General features: G+C 45.2%; 1 protein-coding gene across 1 annotated transcript in view; it reads left to right on the forward strand.

The window, feature by feature from the left end:
* The first annotated feature begins 11,639 nt into the window (after positions 1-11,639).
* Positions 11,640-24,034, forward strand: part of LOC143766283 (uncharacterized) — a 68,538-nt gene continuing 56,143 nt past the window's right edge. The window contains exons 1-5 of the mRNA XM_077253839.1: positions 11,640-11,696; positions 16,905-17,077; positions 17,208-17,369; positions 17,453-17,576; positions 17,657-17,754. Of these exons, the coding sequence (XP_077109954.1) occupies positions 16,988-17,077; positions 17,208-17,369; positions 17,453-17,576; positions 17,657-17,754 (474 nt within the window). The 5' untranslated portion in view covers positions 11,640-11,696; positions 16,905-16,987. The remainder of the gene's footprint in view (positions 11,697-16,904; positions 17,078-17,207; positions 17,370-17,452; positions 17,577-17,656; positions 17,755-24,034) is intronic.

Here is a 24,034-nt window from a genome sequence, read left to right on the forward strand (position 1 = left end):
AGTATATTGCCCAGTCACGTAGTATATTGCCCAGCCACATAGTATACTGCCCAGTCACGTACGTAGTATATTGCCCAGCCACATAGTATACTGCCCAGTCACGTAGTATAGTGCCAGTACACTGCCCAGCCACATAGTATACTGCCCAGTCACGTAGTATATTGCCCAGTCACGTAGTATAGTGCCAGTATAGTGCCCAGCCACATAGTATACTGCCCAGTCACGTAGTATATTGCCGAGCCACGTAGTATGCATCATATCCCTGTTAAAAAAAAGAAATAAAATAAAAAATAGTTATATACTCACCTTCCGGAGCCTCAGGATCGAAGCAGCCGGTTACCGCTCCTCGCGCGCTCCGGTCTGAAGATTGCATTGCGGACTCGCGAGATGATGACGTAGCGGTCTCGCGAGATCATCGCATGGACCGGTTACCGGAGCGTCGCGAGCAGGGAAGGCCTGTTGTGGATCCGAGGGGCCGACGGACGGTGAGTGTATAACGTTTTTTTTTATTATTATTATTTTTAACATTAGATATGTTTACTATTGACGCCACGATGGGATAAGGTGAGGGATACTTCCTGATAGCAGTCAGTCTGGGCGAGGGCGCCCATTAGCTCAGGAGGGCTGGCTAGCCCTGGGCAACACCATGCCACGCAATGTTATCAAGGCACCGAACCCAGCAGATATTTGGGACCTGGATTGTCACAGGAGGGAGATACAGCAGCAGATCTGGTAGTGCAGTTTGAGTGGGTCAATAGAGGCTAAAGAAAGAAGGCTAAGCAGTACAGGCAGGTCGCTCATCATGTGGCAGATGATTGCGTGGGCTGATGCCCTTGGAGCTGAGGCGAAGCAGCTGCTGAGGGAACCCCCACCTAAAGCAAAGAATCTGGACAGAGAGGACATTGAGGGATCGAAAGGAACGATCCGTCCTGGAAGCGAGCTTAGCGATAGAAAGGGACAGAGAAGTTCACTGCTGTAAACCCTGATGATGATGACCCTGTAAAGAATATGCACCTGCTGAGTACCAGTCTTAGTAAAGAAGTTATTATTAAAGTTGGAATGGACTGTGAATCTATTTATTTCAAAGTAGATCCAGAGGACACCTTGAAACATGCTGAGGTCCCTGATGGGGTTGAAGAAGACATGCAGCATGTTTATGTGATGGGAGGACAGGGCACCCTGTTGCAGATGTTGGTGACCATGACTACAGACATGTCCCTTCCTCACAGAGATATGGAAAGTGCTGTGGAGAGAGAGACGTGGAAAGTGCTGTGGAGAGAGACGTGAAAAGTGTTGTGGAGAGACGTGGAAAATGCTGTTGGGAGAGAGACATGGAAAGTGCTGTGGAGAGAGATGGAAAGTGCTGTGGGGAGAGAGACGTGGAAAGTGCTGTGGGGGGGAGATACATGGAAAGTGCTGTCGAGAGACATGGAAAGCGCTGTGAGGAGAGAGACATGGAAAATGCTGTGGGGTAGACTTATTGTCCATGTCTCTCTATTCTCCCTGATATTTTTGCCTCTGCAGAAAAGCACCATGCCTGGATCTGATACTCGCACCGCCTCATCACCAATGGCCATCGCTGCTCCTCCGGCCCATATATAATGATCCCCATATAAAGCTCCATACAGAATTTGATGCGCTCCATATAATGTTCCATACATAATGGGCCCCATATATTGCTCCAAATACAGTGGGTACGGAAAGTATTTAGACCCCTTTACATTTTTCCCTTTTTTTTCCTTAAATGGAGCCACTTAAATTCAAAAAAAGTTTACTTTTTTCCTCATTAATGTACTCTGCACCCCATCTTGCTGAAAGAAACGGAAATGTAGTAATTTTTGCAAATTTATTAAAGAAGAAAACTGAAATATCACATGATCATTGTAATTCAGACCCTTTGCTTAGTACTGAGTAACAGCACCCTTTTGAGCTAGTACAACCATGAGTCTTTTTGTGAATGATGCCACAACTTTTTCACACCTGGATTTGGGGATCCTCTGCCATTCTTCATGGTAGATCCTCTCCAGTTCCATCAGGCTGGATGGTGAATGTTAGTGGACAGCCATTTTCAGGTCTCTCCAGAGATGCTCAATTGGGTTTAGGTCAGGGCTCTGGCTGGGCCAGTCAATAATGGTAACACAGTTAGTCTGAACCCACTCCTTTGTTATTTTAGCTGTGCGCTTAGGGTCATTGTCTTGTTACATAGTTATTAAGGTTGAAAGAAGACTTTAAGTCCATCTAGTTCAACCCATAGCCTAACCTAACATTCCCTAACATGTTGATCCAGAGGAAGGCAAAAAAAACCATGTGGCAAAGAGTAAGCTCCACATTGGGGAAAAAAATTCCTTCCCGAATCCACATACGGCAATCAGACTAGTTCCCTGGATCAACACCCTATCAAGGAATCTAGTATATGTAACCTGTAACATTATACTTTTCCAGAAAGGTATCCAGTCCCCTCTTAAATTTAAGTAATGACTCACTCATTACAACATCATACGGCAGAGAGTTCCATAGTCTCACTGCTCTTACAGTAAAGAATCCGCGTCTGTTATTATGCTTAAACCTTCTTTCCTCCAGACGTAGAGGATGCCCCCTTGTCCCTGTCTCAGGTCTATGACTAAAAAGATCATCAGAAAGGTCTTTGTACTGTCCCCTCATATATTTATACATTAACATAAGATCACCCCTTAGCCTTCGTTTTTCCAAACTAAATAGCCCCAAGTGTAATAACCTATCTTGGTATTGCAGACCCCCAGTCCTCTAATAACCTTAGTCGCTCTTCTCTGCACCCGCTCCAGTTCAGCTATGTCTTTCTTATACACCGGAGACCAGAACTGTGCACAGTATTCTAAGTGTGGTCGCACTAGTGACTTGTATAGAGGTAAAATTATGTTCTCCTCATGAGCATCTATGCCTCTTTTAACCCCTTTCTGACATCAGACGTACTATCCTGTCGAGGTGGGGTGGGCCCGTATGACCACCGACGGGATAGTACGTCCAGCGCGATCGGCCGCGCTCACGGGGGGGGGAGCGCGGCCGAGTGTCAGCTGACTATCGCAGCTGACATCCAACACTATGTATCAGGAGCGGTCACTGACCGCCCCCGGCACATTAACCCCCGGCACACTGCGATCAAACATGATCGCAGTGTTCCGGCGGTATAGGGAAGCATCGTGCAGGGAGGGGGCTCCCTGTGTGCTTCCCTGAGACCCCCGGAACAATGCGATGTGATCGCGTTGCTCTGAGGGTCTCTTACCTCTTCCTCCCTGCAGCAGGCCCGGATCCAAGATGGCCGCGGCATCCGGGTCCTGCAGGGAGGTGGCTTCACTGCGCCTGCTCAGAGCAGGCGCCGGGAAGCCTGGACCTGTGCACTTCAGATCGCCGATCTGACACAGTGCACAGCAAAGTGTCAGATCGGTGATCTTGCACTATAACATGATGCCCCCCCCCTTCCCGGGGCAATGTTATAGTGTAAAAAAAAATATATTCACATGTGTAAAAAAAATAAAAAAAAATTCAAAAAAAAAATTCCCCCCCCAAAAAATATATTGTTCCTATAAATACATTTCTTTATCTAAATAAAAAAAAACAATAACAGTACACATATTTAGTATCGCCGCGTCCGTAACAACCCGACCTATAAAACTGTCCCACTAGTTAACCCCTTCAGTGAACACCGCAAAAAAAAGAGGCAAAAAACACTTTATTATCATACCGCCAAACAATAAGTGGAATAACACGCGATCAAAAAGACAGATATAAATAACCATGATACCTCTGAAAACGTCATCTTGTCCCGCAAAAAACGAGCCGCCATACAGCATCATCAAAGAAAAAATAAAAAAGTTATAGTCCTCAGAATAAAGCGATGCAAAAATAATTATTTTTTCTATAAAATAGTTTTTATCGTATAAAAGTGCCAAAACATAAAAAAATGATATGAGGTATCGCTGTAATCGTACTGACCCGAAGAATAAAACTGCTTTATCCATTTTACCAAACGCGGAACGGTATAAACGCCTCCCCCAAAAGAAATTCATGAATAGCTGGTTTTTGGTCATTCTGCCTCACAAAAATCGGAATAAAAAGCGATCAAAAAATGTCATGTGCCCGAAAATGCTACCAATAAAAACGTCAACTTGTCCCGCAAAAAACAGGACCTCACATGACTCTGTGGACCAAAATATGGAAAAATTATAGCTCTCAAAATGTGGTAACGCAAAAAATATTTTTTGCAAAAAAAAGCGTCTTTCAGTGTGTGACAGCTGCCAATCATAAAAATCCGCTAAAAAACCCGCTATAAAAGTAAATCAAACCCCCCTTCATCATCTCCTTAGTTAGTGAAAAATAAAAAAATAAAAAAAAGTATTTATTTCTATTTTTCCATTAGGGTTAGGGTTAGGGCTAGGGTTAGGGTTAGGGTTGGGGCTAGGGTTAGGGTTGGGGCTAGGGTTAAGGCTACAGATAGGGTTGGGGCTAAAGAGGGTTAGGGTTGGGGCTAAAGTTAGGGTTTGGATTACATTTACGGTTGGGAATAGGGTTGGGATTAGGATTAGGGGTGTGTCAGGGTTTTGGGTGTGGTTAGGGTTACCGTTGGGATTAGGGTTAGGGATGTGTTTGGATTAGGGTTTCAGTTATAATTGGGGGGTTTTCACTGTTTAGGCACATCAGGGGCTCTCCAAACGCGACATGGCGTCCGATCTCAATTCCAGCCAATTCTGCGTTGAAAAAGTAAAACAGTGTTCTTTCCATTCCGAGCTCTCCCGTGCACCCAAACAGGGGTTTACCCCAACATATGGGGTATCAGCATACTCAGGACACATTGGACAACAACTTTTAGGGTCCAATTTCTTCTGTTACCCTTGGGAAAATACAAAACTGGGGGCTAAAAACCAATTTTTGTGGAAAAAAATATATTTTTTATTTTCACGGCTCTGCGTTATAAACTGTAGTGAAACACTTGGGGGTTCAAAGTTCTCACAACACATCTAGAGAAGTTCCTTGGGGGGGCTAGTTTCCAATATAGGGTGACTTGTGGGGGGTTTATACTGTTTAGGTACATTAGGGGCTCTGCAAACGCAATGACGCCTGCAGACCAATCCATCTAAGTCTGCATTCCAAATGACGCTTCTTCCCTTCCGAGCTCTGCCTTGCGCTCAAACGGTGGTTCCCCCAACACATATGGGGTATCCGCGTACTCAAGACAAATTGGACAACAACTTTTGTGGTCCAATTTCAACTGTTACCCTTGGAAAAATACAAACTGGGGGCTAAAAGTAATTTTTGTGGAAAAAATAATTTTTATTTTCACGGCTCTGCGTTATAAACTGTAGTGAAACATTTGGGGGTTCAAAGCTCTCACAACACATCTAGATGAGTTCCTTAGGGGGTCTACTTTCCAAAATGGTGTCACTTGTGGGGGGTTTCAATGTTTAGGCACATCAGTGGCTCTCCAAACGCAACATGGCGTGCCATCTCAATTCCTGTCAATTTTGCATTGAAAAGTCAAATGGCGCTCCTTCGCTTCCGAGCTCTACCATGCGCCCAGTGGTTTACCCCCACATGTGGGGTATCGGCGTACTCAGGACAAATTGTACAAAAACTTTTGGGGTCCATTTTCTCCTGTTACCCTTGGTAAAATAAAACAAATTAGAGCTGAAGTATATTTTTTGTGAAAAAAGTTAAATGTTCATTTTTATTTAAACATTCCAAGAATTCCTGTGAAACACCTGAAGGGTTAATAAACTTCTTGAATGTGGTTTTGAGCACCTTGAGGGGTGCAGTTTTTAGAATGGTGTCACACTTGGTTATTTTCTATCATATAGACCACTCAAACTGACTTCAAATGAGATGTGGTCCCTATAAAAAATGGTGTTGTAAAAATGAGAAATTGCTGGTCAACTTTTAACCCTTATAACTCCTTAACAAAAAAAAAATTTTGGTTCCAAAATTGTGCTGATGTAAAGTAGTCATGTGGGAAATGTTACTTATTAAGTATTTTGTGTGACATATCTCTGTGATTTAATTGCATAAAAATTAAAAGTTGGAAAATTGCAAAATTTTCAAAATTTTTGCCAAATTTCCTTTTTTTTTTCACAAATAAACGCAGGTAATATCAAAGAAATTTTACCACTATCATGAAGTACAATATGTCACGAGAAAACAGTGTCAGATTCACCGGGATCCGTTGACGCGTTCCAGAGTTATAACCTCATAAAGGGACAGTGGTCAGAATTGTAAAAATTGGCCTGGTCATTAACGTGCAAACCACCATTGGGGGTAAAGGGGTTAAAGAATATTTTGGGATTATTTTTACTCTCTCTGGCAATGAGTCTTTCTGTCTCAATTTTTGCTGTCTTGATTTGCTTTTTACAGAATTTATTTAATTTTTTTAATTTATTTAATGCCTCATCACTACCTACTTCCTTTAATTCTCTAAATGCTTTCTTTTTGTCACTTATTGCGCCCCTTACAGTTCTATTTAGCCATATTGGTTTCCTCCTATTTCTAGTATGTTTATTCCCATACGGTATATACTGTGCACAGGTCCTATCCAGGGTGCTAATAAATGTCTCCCATTTTCTTTGTGTATTTTTATATCCCAGGATATCGTCCCAGTTAATTGCACCAAGATCCTCTCTCATCTGTTGGAAATTTGCCCTCCTGAAGTTTAGTGTCCTTGTAACCCCCCTGTGGAGAAACGGGGTCAGTGGGTGCTCTCGTCCGCTGGCCCGGCTGTCTTTAGCAAGACTGCGTGGACCACGGCTCATACCATTGAACACCCGCTCGATCTCCCAGTGGGCAATACAAAGACAACACAGGGTTAAGGTAAAACAGTGTGGCAATACTTTATTGAACCACAACACACAATAGCAAACAGAACAATCCCACCAATTACCCCAAGATGGTGCACATTACAGGGCTGACTCGCCGAGATAATGGTAGATGTTATGTCAGAGCACCCAGGGTCGCTACTCCATCTGTGGATGCATGCACAGAGAAGGGGTAACGACAAGCATAGGGAGATGACCAAGAACTGTCCATAGAGTCCATACAAGGTCCAAAGCCAGTTGACATGATGTCAGAGCTCCCAGGGTCGCTACTCCATCTGTGGATGCACGCACAGAGAAGGGGTAACGACAAGCATAGGGAGATAACCAAGAACTGTCCATAGAGTCCATACAAGGTCCAAAGCCAGTTGACATGATGTCAGAGCTCCCAGGGTCGCTACTCCATCTGTGGATGCACGCACAGAGAAGGGGTAACGACAAGCATAGGGAGATGACCAAGAACTGTCCATAGAGTCCATACAAGGTCCAAAGCCAGTTGACATGATGTCAGAGCTCCCAGGGTCGCTACTCCATCTGTTGATGCACGCACAGAGAAGGGGTAACGACAAGCATAGGGAGATGACCAAGAACTGTCCATAGAGTCCATACAAGGTCCAAAGCCAGTTGACACGAGAGTCACCACCTGGCTTATCTGACCATCTCCATGGAACCAGGCGACCAGCGGGTCCCAACCCTGGCTTTCTCCAAACATATCCATGGTTCAGAGATGGTCACTGGATCAGATCTGTGTCCTTCCAACCGGAGCCAAAAACCCCTGGGTTATTTCCTATAGAATCATAGATCAGTGCGCGGCCGCCCTGCTTGTGATTCCCAGCCCCACAGTGACTTATTATTTATTCACATTGCGGGGCTGGGATTCACAGGCAGGGCGGCCGCGCAGGCGCAGTCAGCTGGGCTGCATATGAGGAAAGACGGGCAGCGCTCACTGCGCCTGCACCAGGCAGGGGAAAAGAGCGCAGGCCCCGGCTATTTTCAAAAGAGCGGTGGGGAGGAGGCGGCGCCCGGCGCCAAGAAGATTTGAGTGACGGCTGTGTGGCGTCTGCTGCAGGGGGGAAACGCCTGCCTACTTGACTGAAGACAAGGTATTTCTGATAAATTAAAAAACGGATTATTTCTCTAGTTACAGCACCCAGAACTAAAAGAGCCACCTTGTCAGAATGCAGCATTACTGCTGCACAGGGTGGCTCTTTTAGTTTGAAACGACTGGGGGGGGGGGGGTGACAGGTTCCCTTTAAATTTACAAGCCAATATAGAGATAAAAAGCCAGTTCTTTTGGTTTGCAAAAACATGGTTGTCTGGGAGATTAAGATGCAATCTGGTTTCTTCACACCCCCTACTACCCATCTTATTAAAGGATATATACAAACTTATTATTTTGTGATCACTATTCCCCAAGTGACTCCCAACCCTTATATTTGATATGCGGTCTGGCCTGTTGGTTAATATTAGGTCTAGCAGGGCCCCCCTTCTTGTTGGGTCCTGAACCAATTGTGAAAGGTAATTGTCTCTCATAGTTGTCAAAAACCGATTACCTTTGCTGGAACTGCAGGTTTCTGTTCCCCAATCTATTTCAGGGTAGTTGAAGTCCCCCATAATAATGACTTCTCCATGAGTCGCAGCTTCATCTATTTGCTTTACGAGGATATTCTCCATTGCTTCCATTATTTTTGGAGATTTATAACAAACCCCTATCAGTAATTTATTATTTTTCCCCCTCCCCTTATCTCCACCCACAGGGACTCTACATTTTCATTTAATTCACATATATTATCACGCCAGATGGGTTTTAAGGATGATTTTACATAGAGACACACCCCTCCCCCTCGCTTATCTGTACGGTCATTTCTGAAAAGGCTATAGCTCTGCAAGTTAACAGCCCAGTCATGGCTCTCATCCAGCCACGTTTCAGATATCCCCACCATGTCATAATTATGCTCCAACAACATTAATTCTAATTCGTCCATTTTGGTGGCGAGGCTTCTGGCATTAGTATACATGCACTTGATGTTACTCTCTGTACCTCTATTCTTTCTTAAATTATTAACTGTTCTAACGCCACCCCCCATGCCACCGCCACCCCCAACTTCCTTATTTGTGCCAAGGTCTCTATCTGCACTATCCTCCTCTCCTATAAATTGAATACCCTCCCCCCCAATCCCTAGTTTAAACACTCCTCCAACCTTCTAGCCATTTTCTCCCTCAGCACAGCTGCACCTTCCCCATTGACGTGCAGCCCGTCCCTAGCGCAGAGCCTGTAGCCAACTGAAAAGTCGGCCCAGTTCTGCAGGAACCCAAACCCCTCCTTCCTACACTAATTCTTGAGCCACTTTTTAACCTCCCTAATCTCATGTTGCCTCTCTGTTGTGGCACAGGCAGTATTTCAGAAAATACCACATTGGAGGTCCTTGCTTTCAGCTTGCAGCCTAATTCCCTGAAATCGTTTTTAAGGACCTTCCACCTACCTCTAACTTTGTCATTTGTGCCAATGTGCACCATGACCGCTGGGTCCTCACCAGCCCCTCCCAGTAATCTGTCCACCCGATCAGCGATGTGTCGGACTCGAGCTCCAGGTAGGCAGCACACGATCGACGATCCCTGTCTTTGTGACAGATTGCCCTATCTGTTCACCTGGATTTGGGGATCCTCTGCCATTCTTCTTGGTAGATCCTCTCCAGTTCCTTCAGGCTGGATGGTGAATGTTAGTGGACAGCCATTTTCAGGTCTCTCCAGAGATGCTAAATTGGTTTAGGTCAGGGCTCTGGCTGAGCCAGTCAATAATGGTAACACAGTTATTCTGAACCCACTCCTTTGTTATTTTAGCTGTGCGCTTAGGGTCATTGTCTTGTTGGAAGGTGAACCTGAGGTCCAGAGCACTCTGGAAGAGGTTTTCATCCAGGATATCTCTGTACTTGGCCGCATTCATGTTTCCTTCAATGACAACCAGTTCTCCTGTCCCTGCAGCTGAAAAACACCCCCATAGCATGATGCTGCCACCACCATGTTTCACTGTTGGGATTGTATTGGGCAGGTGATGAGCAGTGCTTGGTTTTCTCCACACATACCACTTAGAATTATCACAAAAAAAGCCTCTTCGTCTCATCAGACCAGAGAATCTTATTTCTCATAATCTGGGAGTCCTTCATGTGTTTTTTAGCAAACTCTATGTGGGCTTTCATATGTCTTGCACTGATGAGAGGCTTCCGTCGGGCCACTCTGCTATAAAGGCTTGAATGGTGGAGGACTGCAGTGATAGTTGACTTTGTGGAACTTTGTCCCATCTCCCTACTGGATCTCTGGAGCTCAGCCACAGTGATCTTGGGGTTTTTCTTTACCTCTCTCACCAAGGCTCTTCTCCAACAATTGCTCAGTTTGGCTGGATGGCTAGGTCTAGGAAGACTTCTGGTGGTCCCAAACTTCTTCCACTTAAGGATTGTGGAGGCCACTGTGCTCTTAGGTGTCATTATCCAAGTTGGGGTTTGTTTTCTGCTATCCTCCCTCTGGACTGTTCATGCTAGGGTTAATCCCCTTGGCCTCGTTTTGGAGCTGGGTGGGCTTTTTAAGTTCTCTGCAGTCTGCTGGCCAGCCTCAATGATAGTTCATGCTTCCAGGCTAGAGCAGCTGACCCGTATACCCTGGTGATCCTTCTGCCTCTGACTTCCTGTATTTGTATTAGACCCGTCCCTTATCCCTGATTTAGTGTTCGTCTAGTGGTTTCCCTACAGTGCATGACTCGACCTGATCTCTGAACCCCGCCTCTTGTTTTCCATCTCTGATTCCACGTTCCCTGACTGGCTTTGACTCTCTGGCTTGTACCCCGACTTCATCTTACGTCTCACGTTTTGAATACCATGCTCCCGTTTGGCTCTGACTTCTGGCTTATCTCTAACCACATGCTTTGCTGTTGCTTCTGGTACTTCTGCTCTTGACAGGTTCTGACACAGCTCTTCTGACCACTCTTTCGTTACCTGTGACACCTGTGCGTCTGCTCGGTGTTGCTGCATTGTGAGTGTGCCGTCTCTGTTCCCTTGCCAGCTCCCCTTGTGGAGGTTGTGCTATACTGCACTGCAGCCGCATCACATTAGGAACCTTGAGTACTGCAGAAATTCTGTTGTAACCATGGCCAAATCAGTGCCTTGCCACAATTCTGTCTCTGAGCTCCTTGGCCAGTTCCTTTGACCTCATGATTCTCATTACTCAATTATAGGAAAGTAATGGGAGGGACAGATGCACATGGCTCCGCTACATGCGCTCTGTACACACACGGCTCTGCTACATACACTCCTTACACATACAGCTCCGCTCCCTACACCTCATACACACATGGCTTCACTTCGTATACCTCGCACACACGGCTCCGCACACATTGTACACACGGCTCTGTTCAGTACACCTCATGCACACACGGCTCCACACACATTGTACACACACGGCTCCACTCCGTACACCTCATACACACACGGCTCCGCTCAGTACACCTTGAACACACACGGCTCCGCTCAGTACACCACCTACACACACGGCTCTGCTCCGTACACCTCGAACACATGCCTCCGCTCCGTAGACATTGTTCACACACGGCTCCGCTCCGTACACCTCGTACACACGGCTCTGCTCCGTACACCTCGTACACACACGGCTCTGCTACCTCCACACTGTAAACCCCTCCTGACTCCACACATAAACTTCCCCTCATCCAGCACCATGACAACCAGCACAGCAGAGTCCTGCATACACTGAGGCCCCTGATCATGTGACCCCTGACTCCTCCCCTCCTGTGACCTCATCAGAGGTCCTGTGCGCACAGAGCAGCCATATATGTGGAGTGCGGCTCTGCAGGTGGAGGTAGGTGCTGGAGCCCCGTTATTCTCTATCAGGATTAGCCGCTGGTCACACTCGGCCATTTTTCCTCCCCATATAATAAATGGCTTTTACCATCTCTGTGCTGTTCCTTTTTCCATGTTTCCCCCCTGAATACACACGTCCCCCCCCCCCCCCAGTTGCTGATCTCTGTGGTCTGACCTATAATTTATATGTCGCTGCTCCCCCCACTACAGGACGCTGTGACTAATGACTACATGGGCGCCATTATTGGTGTAAGGCCGGCGTCACACTGGCGAGTTTTACTGACGTATGAGCGCAGAAAATACACCCGTAAAATACGCATTACACACGGCCCAATGATTCCCTATGTCCCAGCTCCTATCAGCTGTATTTTACTGATCCGTATTATACGGTCTTCTACGGCCGTACAAAATCACAGCATGCTGCGTTTGTCAGCGTATTGCGCAAAAAAATCACCAATGAAAGTCTATGGGGGCGAGAAAAATACGGATTACACACGGACCAGCAGTGTGACTTGCGAGAAATACGCAGCAGTGTTCTATAGAAAAGCCGGCAATTCAATTACTGGCTTTTAATTTCTCCTTCACAAACCCGACAGGATATGAGACATGGTTTACATACAGTAAACCATCTCATATCCCTTTTTTTTTGCATATTCCACACTAATAATAGTAGTGTGTATGTGCAAAATTTGGGCGCTCTAGCTTGTAAAATAAAGGGTTAAATCGCGGAAAAAATTGGCGTGGGCTCCCGCGCAATTTTCTCCGCCAGAGTGGTAAAGCCAGTGACTGAGGGCAGATATTAATAGCCAGGAGAGGGTCCATGGTTATTGGCCCCCCCTGGCTACAAACATCTGCCCCCAGCCACCCCATCTTCCAGATGTGCCTTTTCTGGGGTGGCTGGGGGCAGATGTTTTTAGCCAGAGGGGCCAATAACCATGGACCCTCTCTAGGCTATTAATATCTGCCCTCAGTCACTGGCTTAACCACTCTGGTGGAGAAAATTGCACGGGAGCCCACGCCAATTTTTTCCACCATTTAACCCTTTATTTTACAAGCTAGAGTGCCCACATTTTGCACATACACACTACTAACATTAGTAGTGTGGAATATGCAAAAAAAAAAAGGGACATGAAATGGTTTATTGTATGTAAACCATGTCTCATATCCTGTCGGGTTTGGGAAGGAGAAATGAAAAGCCGGCAATTGAATTACCGGCTTTTCACATATATCGCGCTGAATTAAATATAAATACAAAATATATATATATGTGTCTCAATGACATATATATATATATATACTGTATATATGTTTTAACGAACATTTGAGCACATAAATCCATTAGATGTCGGTTTTGCAAGCCTGCGAGAAAATATCGCAGTACGGATGCCATACGGATTACATACGGAGGATGCCATGCGCAAAATACGCTGACACACCCTGACTACGGATGACATACGGATCACTATTTTGGGCACATTTCTGCGTATTACGGCCGTAATAAACGGACCGTATTTTCATACGCTGAGTGTGACGCCGGCCTTAATGTTAGTAACGTTCGGTCCTCAGTCTCTTTCCCACACAAGGTCTCCTTGTCTCTCCCCATTCATTTGTTCGGCACATGGAGAGGTCATTAGTGATTGGCACCGGCCATATTAAAGGTCACCGTGACGTGGTTGGATGGATTTACACTCCTTCATCAAAAAATACTAGCAGCATCTTTGTTTTTACATAAATATTGAAGTTTATGTATTTATTTATCGCAATGTGCGGACACAACGTGTATATATATGTTCTGATAATAATAAGTCTCTGCGTACAGATAATGTAGTGGATGTTACCTGCAGTCCTATGTAATACCACAGATAGCACAATAATAACCATGAATACAGATAATGTAGTAGCATCAGTAGCATAGTAGTCCTGTGTAATAGCACAGATAATGTAGATGTAATCTTCAGTCCTATGTACACCACAGATAACACCGTGATAACTCTCTGAGTACAGGTAATGTAGTGGATGTTACCTGCTGTCCTATATAACACTACCGATAATGTAGTAGATGTTACCTGCAGTCCTATGTAACACCACAGATAACACCGTGATACCTCTTAGAGTACAGATAATGCACTGAGGGCCCTGTATGTGGGAACAGTATTGATAGGTCACGGTATGGTGAGGCACTTCCTAGCTGGGGGATATTATATGGGACATTTTTTATTGTCTATGGGACTGCAGGAATTATATCAGTGCTCTGCTCTGCTTTCGCTGGCAGTCCCATATACAGTGAATGAGGAGATTGAACCTGTTCACCTTCACTCAATTCAGTATAAAGTGCTGCAGGTTGTGTTCCCAGAAGCTTCACTCTCAGGATTCCTGGGGGTACATCAACGTAAGTCATGCACTATACAAGCAATAGGGGATACATTATTATAATTAAAAATGACCCTTTGTTGGAGTTTTCAAGTTATGGTAAACTTACGCCCCAGTCTCAAATCTTTCTCGGCCTATAATAGGTTTTCCTCCAGGATTGACCTATATTTAGCTCCATCCATTTTCCCATGAACTCTGACCAACTTCCCTGCCTGCCCCTGCTGAAGAAAAGCCTCTCCACAGCATGATGCTGCATTTGATGGTGCTTTCAGGATGAGGTGCATTTAGTTTAGTTTAGTTTCCTTTTGCTGCCTGTGTGCCCTACATGGCTTTTTGCAAAATGAAAATGGGACTTTTTATTTCTTGCGTTTAAAGGGAACCTGTCACCCCCCCAGGGCGTTTTTAAGTAAAAGAGCCACCTTCAGCAGCACTAAGGCTGCATACTGTGAAGTTGGCTCTTATGTTTAGTATCCCAAGGAATGCTGAAATATTCACTATTATAAATTGCGCGCCATACCTCTATTGTGTCCGGGGGGGGGGGGGGGGGGTACGTTTTCTCTTCCTGACTCACCTCGCAGCCATCCATCATTTCACCGGGCGCCGCCTCCTCTCTGTCGTGACGTCACTTGCGCCTTTGTGTAGCCAAGGCCCCAGATCCCGCCCTGCAGTGTGTTATGATGTATTCACACTGCGGAGCTGGGAATTTGGCCCCTGCACAGTGGAGCGGGTCACCGTGCTCCATTGAAGATAGTGCCGAAGTCTCGTGAGACTTTGGCGCTATCTTCAAAGGAGCACGGTGATCTGCTCCACTGCGCAAGCGCAGTGTGAATCCATCATAACACTGCAGGGTGGGATCTGGGGCCTCCTCTGTGCGCAGGAGCGATTTACTTACATCACTTGATGTAAGTTCCAGGGCAACACGCACAGCGCATGCCCGAGAAATAATTACAGCGCGCAGGCGCCGGCACAAGACAGAGAGGAGGTGGCGCCCGGTGGGATGATGGACGGCTTAGTCATTGGGAGAAAACGTACCCCCGGATTCAATACAGGTATGGCGCGCAATTTATAAAAGTTATTATTTCAGCATTCCTAGGGATACTAAACATAAGAGCCATCTTCACAGACTACAGCCTTAGTGCTTCTGAAGGTGGCTCTTTTACTTAAAAACACCCTGGGGGGGTGACAGGTTCCCTTTAAATATGGCTTTCTTCTTGCCACTTTTTGATAATGGCAAGATTTTTGTATTCAACTAATGCTGGGGTAACAGCCATCAATTCTCTCATGTGAGAGAATCGGACTGATTGTGCTAATGTCACTTGAATCAAACTTAACTTCATCTTCTCCATTGTCTGTGTTCCTGGTAATCAGACTGACATCCAAGTGCAGTCCAATGTTTCAAATTCACCCACAGACCTGTATGGGTGCGCGTGATTCGGTTATCGGATGCACTTGCAGGATGCTGCAATTGTTTTCTTATGCAATGTCATGAGAAAAAAAATCGCAGATCTGCATTGTCCCATAGCAGTTGGCCGTGTTATACACTCGTGTGGGTGATCCCTAATATTTGTGTAATAGTTGTATTGTGGACAGATTCTCCCTCATGAGCAGTGGATCTCTGCAGTTCCTCCAGAGTGACCATGGGCCTCTTAGCTGCTTCTCTCATTAGTGCTCTACTTGCTTGGGATGTATGTCAGTTTAGGTGGACAGCCATGTCTTGGTAGGAGTCATGAGCGAACATGCTCGGATAACGTTCATACTCTAGTGTTATCCGAGTATCTTAGACGCGTTCGGATAACATGTTCGAGTCCCTGCGGCTGCATGCTTTGCGGCTGTTATACAGCTGAAACATGAGAGGATTGCCTAAAAGCCACAAAACATGCAGCCACAGGGACTCAAACATATTATCCGAGCATGCCCAAGATACGCGGATAACACTCAAGCATGCTCAGACAGGTAGTAGATTGGTAGGTTTGTAGTTGAGCTATACACCTTCCAGTTTTGGATGATGGATTTAACAGTGCTGCGTCAGATGTTCAGAGCTTCAGAGCTAACCCTACTTTACTTTTCTGCAACTTTATCCCTGACCTGTCTGTTGTGTCCCTTGGTTTTCATGATACTCTTTGATCCCAATGTTCTCACACAAACCTCTGAGGCCTTCACAGAACAATTGTAGTTATACTGAGTAGAAACTACACACAGGTGGACTCAATTTACTAATTCTGTGACTTCTGGAGGCAATTGGTCTCTGAGGATTTTATTTAGCAGTATGAAACTACAAGGGGCTTTATACAAATGCATGTCACAATTGTTAGATTTATATTGATAAAATAATAATAAAAAAAACATATAATTTCCTTTACACTTCACAGATACTTGCTACTTTAAGTTTGTGGGTGTAACATGAAAAAATATGAAAAATGTCAAGGGGTGTGAATTCTTTTTCAAGGCCCTGTATGTAGTGCTGCTTTATATATTGCCAAGGGGATAAAAACACAGAAGATCATTAGGTAGTTTCCCAAGCAATTCCCAGCAACCAGTCTGTAAAAAGTGAGTATCACACAGATGTCACCTATATACTGCGCACATTTTTTTTCATTTGAATGGCATAATTTAGTCTACAAACTGGCCCAGAGTAGTACATTTCTTACTTTTTATGTGAATAGGGCATAAATAAATTGCTATGGGTCTCAGGGTAACTTTTGGACCTGCGTGCTATACATGTCAGCATCATTTCTGCTGCCAGTGATTGAATATGCAGTTTCTAGTAATTGTGTTATTACACAGGATTCATTATGATGTTACTGATCATGATGATATTATTTTGTTTATGATATAGTTCCCATTCAGTCATCTACAAAATTGAATCCTCTCAGTGGAGATCTTCTATATAAGAGAATTTTCCTGATTGACCCATCAAGGATGGAAAGGAACAGTGAGAAGATGACGGACAAGATGGCGGAGAGGATATTGCACCTCACCCTAGAGATCCTCTTCCGGCTTACTGGAGAGGTGAGAGATTCTGATGACGTCACATTATATCATTCTTATCTATGGGAATAATAGATGGACAAAACTGGAGAGGTGAGGACTCTGGGAAATGTCTGTAGTGAGATTTATTAATGTGTCTCTCCATTACCAGGATTATACAGTAGTGAAGAAGACCTCTAGTGAGCGCTGTCAGGATCCTGTGTCTGAGGTATGGGAAAGATTGCTTCCAACTCACCCCCTGATACACGAGGACATCAATGACCAGAAGATCCTAGAACTCACCTACAAGATGATTGAGCTGCTGACTAGAGAGGTGACACGGCTGGGAATGCTGGGACATTATACAGTAACACTATGAACGAATCGGGGGGATGACGGTATCATTGTATGTGTCAGGTTCCTATAAGGTGTCAGGATGTCACCGTCTATTTCTCCATGGAGGAGTGGGAGTATTTAGAAGGACACAAAGATCTGTACAAGGACGTCATGATGGAAGTTCCCCAGCTCCTCACATCACCAGGTAATAGACAGGGACTTAATTAATTCTTTACATACAGATAATTCTAGACCGTGTGTATTTAGTTCTGTCTGTTTTGTTAGATCTATCCAGTAAGAGGACAACACCAGAGAGATGTCCCCATCCTCTTCTTGCACAGGACTGTAAACAAGAAGATCCCAATGTTCCTCAGGATCATCAGGTAGATGGAGAGAAGGTGTCATGAGATCTCCCCTATGATGGTGTAGACGGCTGTGAAGGTCTTGTGCTCAGTCCTGTTTTATCTACCAGTATTACCGTATATACTCGAGTATAAGCCGACCCGAGTATAAGCCGACCCCCCTAATTTTGCCACAAAAAACTGGGAAAACTTATTGACTCGAGTATAAGCCTAGGGTGGAAAATGCAGCAGCTACCGGTGAATTTCAAAAATAAAAATAGATGCTCCATACCATTCATTATTGCCCCATAGATGCTCCATATAAAGCTGTGCCACATATATAATGCTCTGCACCGTTCATTATGGCCCCATAGATGCTCCTTATAAAGCTGTACCATATATGCTCTGCACCGTTCAGTTTGGCCCCATAGATGCTCCATATAAAGCTGTGCCATATATACAATGCTCTGCACCGTTCATTATGGCCCTATAGATGCTCCATATAAAGCTGTGCCATATATGCTCTGCACCGTTCAGTTTGGCCCCATAGATGCTCATTATAAAGCTGTGCCCTATATGCTCTGCACCGTTCAGTTTGGCCCTATAGATGCTCCATATAATGCTGTGCCATATATAATGCTCTGCACCGTTCATTATGGCCCTATAGATGCTCCATATAAAGCTGTGCCCTATATGCTCTGCACCGTTCAGTTTGGCCCTATAGATGCTCCATATGAAGCTGTGCCATATATGCTCTGCACCGTTCATTATGGCCCTATAGATGCTCCATATAAAGCTGTGCCCTATATGCTCTGCACCATTCAGTTTGGCCCTATAGATGCTCCATATGAAGCTGTGCCATATATGCTCTGCACCGTTCATTATGGCCCTATAGATGCTCCATATAAAGCTGTGCCCTATATGCTCTGCACCGTTCAGTTTGGCCCCATAGATGCTCCTTATATAGCTGTGCCCTATATGCTCTGCAGCGTTCAGTTTGGCCCCATAGATGCTCTTTATATAGCTGTGCCATATATGCTCTGCACCGTTCAGTTTGGCCCCATAGATGCTCCTTATATAGCTGTACCCTATATGCTCTGCACCGTTCAGTTTGGCCCCATAGATGCTCCTTATATAGCTGTGCCCTATATGCTCTGCACTGTTCATTATGGCCCCATAGATGCTCCTTATATAGCTGTGCCCTATATGCTCTGCACTGTTCATTATGGCCCCATAGATGCTCCTTATATAGCTGTGCCATATATGCTCTGCACTGTTCATTATGGCCCCATAGATGCTCCTTATAAAGCTGTGCCATATATGCTCTGCACTGTTCAGTTTGGCCCCATAGATGCTCCACATAAATCTGTGCCCTATATAATGCTGGTGCTGCTGCTGCAATAAAAAAAAAAAACACATACTCACCTCTCTTGCTTGCAGCTCCTCAGCGTCCCGTCCCGGCGTCTCTCCGCACTGACTGATCAGGCAGAGGTCGGCGCGCACACTATATGCGTCATCACGCCCTCTGACCTGAACAGTCAGAGCGGAGAGACGCCGGGAAGATGGAGTGGCGCCCGGCGTGTGGAACGTGGACAGGTAAATATGCGATACTTACCTGCTCCCGGCGTCCCGCTCCTTCCCCCGGACAGCTGGTCTCCGGGTGCCGCAGCCTCTTCCTCTATCAGCGGTCACCGGCACCGCTGATTAGAGAAATGACTATGCGGCTCCACCCCTATGGGAGTGGAGTCCATATTCATAAGTTTAATGAGCGGTCCCACGTGACCGCTGTACAGGGGAAGAGCTGCGGCACCCGGAGACAGTGTGACGGGCAGGGGGAGCGTCAGGATCGCCGGGACTAGGTAAGTATGCCTCAGCGCCCTCTCCCCCGCACCCACCGACCCTGCCACAGACCGTGACTCGAGTATAAGCCGAGAGGGGCACTTTCAGCCGAAAAATTTGGGCTGAAAATCTCGGCTTATACTCGAGTATATACGGTATATGTTTTATACTTGTGTAATGAGAACGGTGGAGATGGCAGGATTAGAGCTGATCATAGATGTGACTTCTCCATCTGTCTGTGACTTGTACAATATTTGTTCAGGGTGAAGATCTGATCCATAATAATACTACAGAGACATATGTCAGGGTTGAAGAGGAGTGTAAGGAGGAGTTTCTTTCGGATGACAGGGCAGGTGAGTAATGGCCTCTATGTTTTACTTATTCACTGATTGGAATAAATATTGTATATGTTTGGCTCTGTTGTATTCGTACTATGTTCTGTACTGCTATATATGCCAAATGACAAGCAATGTATAATTTTAGGTATGAGAAATTAATTTTTGGGGGTCACCTGTTTAATGTCTTGCTAAATTTGTATTCTGAGCTGGGTAGGTATCCCTTCCAAGAGATGGACATTGAGAGCTGTGAAAAAACAATGACCCCTTTTAAAGGGCCACTGTCACCCCCTCCAGCCGTTATAAACTAAAAGAGCCACCTTGTGCAGCAGTAATGCTGCATTCTAACAAGGTGGCTCTTTTAGTTTTTGGTGCATGTATTCCCAAAATAAAGCGTTTTATAACTTCTCCAAAATACCTGTCTTTCGCCAGGGAGGCAGGTCCTCACCCCCATGCTTGAAACGCCACAATTTCTCTGGGGTCTCGGCTGCCAAGGTCACCGACCCTGGTGTTGCGATCGCTGTTTCTAATGGTATAACAGCGACCACAAAAAAGGTCAGATTCTCTATTTAATTTCTCTCTCCTCTGATGTGATCTCAAATAAAGAAATAGGGTCCCCCGAACGTCCCCCCTGGAATCCAGGAATCTCCCCAAAATGTCCCCCGGCGTTTTCTTCCGGGAGAAATTGCGGGCGCATGCCCCGTGCGCCTGCCGTGATCTGCCAGCCGATACCAGGTAACAATAGGAAAATTTTCCTATTGGTTTATTTTGCTCACTGTGATAGACACTATCACAGTGATCAAAATGAAAAAAGTAAATAAAACCCCTTTTTATCACCCCCTTAGATAGGGAAAAATAATGATATAAAAAAATTAAATTTATTTTCATTTTTCCATTAGAGTAAGATTTGGGCTAGGATTAGGGTTAGGGGTGTGTTGGGGTTAGGTTTGTGGTTAGGGTTATGGTTAGGGTTGGGATTAGGGTTAGGATTAGGGTTAGGGGATGTGTTGGGGTTAGATTTGTGGTTAGGGTTATTGTTAGGGTTGGGATTAGGGTTAGGGGTGGGTTGTGGTTAGGATTAGGTGTCACTAAGGGGTTAAATATTCTGCAGTAAATAAATATCATAGTGCATGAAAATAATATACGGTGCTTAGTTATCATGTTTTTTAATTTAAAAAAATGTGAAAACCTTCCGCCTTTTCACAGCGACCGTAGTTGGGACAGTCCTAGCTCTAATATTAAGTGACATGTATGTAGATAAGGGCTGAGAGGGACTGAGCCCAACTAGTGGAAACAGAGCCATGAGAGGCCACATCAATAATGCCCAGCTCAAAAGAAAGGCAGGCCACACCTTTATATGCACATGATGCAAACACACAGGAAAAAATCCAATGGAATGAACAGGGACATAAACTGGTGTGCATGCAGCATGTAAACGCACGTTCACACTAGCCACTAAACAGACAAAAAACAAACACAGAAAAAAATTGCAAAAGCCATCCCGTCTCGGCGACCGTAGTTAGGACAGTCCTATCTCTAATATTAAAAACCTTACCGTTTGTCAAGTGACATGCATGTAGTTGGGCTCAGTCACTCTCAGCCCTTACCTACATGCATGTTACTTGACAAAGGGTAAGGTTTTTAATATTAGAGTTAGGACTGTCCCAACTATGGTCGCCATGACGAGGCAAGATGGCTTTTGCATTTTTTTAATTAAAAAACCTGTTAACCATTAAGAGTTGGTAAACAGTGTGTTAATAAGATGTACGAGTGGCGTTCATTAAAGATTTCTCCTGACTCACTTCCTGTGGACTGAGAACAATGAATCTTGGCACAGTTATTAGTCATTATCTACATACTGTAGGTGCCACCTAGGGACACCCACTTCTCCCATTTCTTTAATCAACTGTAAACACCTCACTTGTCGAAGTCAACAGTTTGTAGAAGTCAACAAGTTGAACCAAAAGCCACGTTGTGACTTCGGAAATCAAAGTCTCATCATCGGGAAAATGCTTGCCCTTCAAAAATAACTTCATTGTCGGAAAGAAGTGGAAGTCCGATGGTACGAGGTCGGGTGAATAAGGGGGATGTGGAAGAATTTCAAAGCCACAGGACTATGCTTCCATTTGGGCAACATGTGAGTTGTGAACTGGTGCATTGTCTTGCATAAGGCATACACCTTGGGTGAGCATGCCACGTCTCTTGGTTTTGATGGCCTCCCGCATTTTTCGCAGCAGTGAAGTATAGTATGCCCCAGTGATCATGGTACCCTTTGCTAGGAAATCCATCAATACTCTCTGTGCTTGTCCCAAAATACTGTGAGCATGACCGTGTTTGCCGAGGTTTGGGCACATGCCTTCTTTGGAGGCGGTGAGTCATGATGCTTCCATTGCATCGACTGAACTTTAGTCTCAGGATCATAGTGAGACTAGCTTTCATCCTGTGTGATCAGGCTGTTTAAAAAGTCCTCCTGGTTTTCATGGCACATTGTCAATAGAGTCTGAGAGCATTCGACTCATTCCTGCTTCTGGAAAGGTGTGAGAAGTCGGGGAACCCAGCCAGCGGATACCTTTTGCATGTGAAGATGGTTTTGGATGATTTTTTCCACCGATCGCACACTAATCTTGACATTTTGGGCTAGGTGGCGAATGGTTATGTGGGGATTTTCCAAAATGGTGACCTGCACTTGCTGGATGGTGTGTTAATCAATAGGAGAGTGAGGTCGCCCTAGAATTGGAGCTGTTTGCACCGAAGTCCGACCACATTTGAATTTACGATTCCAGTCCATGAATACTTCATACGACGGGGAATCATCACCATAAACCTCTTTCATCTCACTGAACATCTCCTTTGGTGTGCGGCCTTTCAAATAAAGGAACTTGATGACTGCTCTGTATTCCTCTGGGTCCATTATGAAACCTCACACGACTTCAGCACCTGTAAAATCAAGACCGTTATCAGTTCTGAGTTGTAAATTGGTATGTAACCTACAGAGACTTAGGCTACTTTCACACATCAGATTTTCAGTGTCAGGCTAAATCCGGCAAGTGTTGGAAAAACTGAATCTGGCGCAGATTGTGAAAAACTGATGCGACGGATCCGTTTTTTTGACGGATCCGGCTAGCCTATCTGAATTATTGGATAAAAAAAATTTGGAGCATGCTTAGTTTAAAAAACCGGATCAGGCCGCCGGATCCGCCTTTTTCCGGATCTGGCACCTTCCGGCTCCCATAGGCTTTCATTGTAGCAAACAGCCGGAAGCGCCGGATCCGACGCTTCAGGCTTTTTCGCCGGAGACAAAAAACGTTGCAGTAGACGTTTTTTCAAGACGCCAGAATCGGAATTTTAACCGGATCTGGAAAAAAAACAGAAGGAACGCTGGGCCATGCGGCGCGTTCTGGCGCTAATACAAGTTAATGGGGGAAAAACCGGTTCCGGTTTTTATTTTTTCTCTAAAGAGCCGGATTTAGTCTGAAACAAAAAGACGGATGTGTGAAAGTAGCCTTATATGTGCGGTTTCAGCATCCTGTTATAAAGTGGGTCAGGGGAAATCTTTAGTGAGTGCCCCTCGTATGTACACAAAAATGATGCCACTGACAACTCATTGTGAAAAAACAGCCCTCATGTGACTGTCACTTAAAATAGTTTTAGCCCCTAGAACGCGATAATGGGAAGGTAAAAAAAGAAGAAATGATCAGTTAGGCCAGGTTCATGCTGCATTAAAGCAGCCCGTTCAACGCATAGCGTTGACGGGCTGCGTTAACGCTATAGCATATACGCCGTCGCGTTATGCTATACCGCGCGCGCAGATGATTCATCTGTGCTAGCGGTGACAGAGCTCAGACGCTGCAGCCTGCGTCCGAGGCTCCGTCACTGAATGACGGCACATCGCTAGCGCATGCCGATTATGGCATGCGTTTGCGATGCACCCAATAATAGGAGTTAATGGCAGTGTTAACGGACTGCGTTACACCGCGTTATGCCGCGGTGTAACGCAGTCCGTCTAACGGACTGCCATAACGCAGTGTGACCCCAGCCTTATTAAGGTCAAAATTGGTTGTGATGCCAAGGAGTTAAAAAAAAAAAGTTGCATCACAAAATCCATGATATGCTCCACGCAGCGAGATTATGATAGATTGCATGTGGAG

Source organism: Ranitomeya variabilis, chromosome 4, assembly GCF_051348905.1.
Source record: "Ranitomeya variabilis isolate aRanVar5 chromosome 4, aRanVar5.hap1, whole genome shotgun sequence".
Lineage (NCBI taxonomy): Eukaryota > Metazoa > Chordata > Amphibia > Anura > Dendrobatidae > Ranitomeya > Ranitomeya variabilis.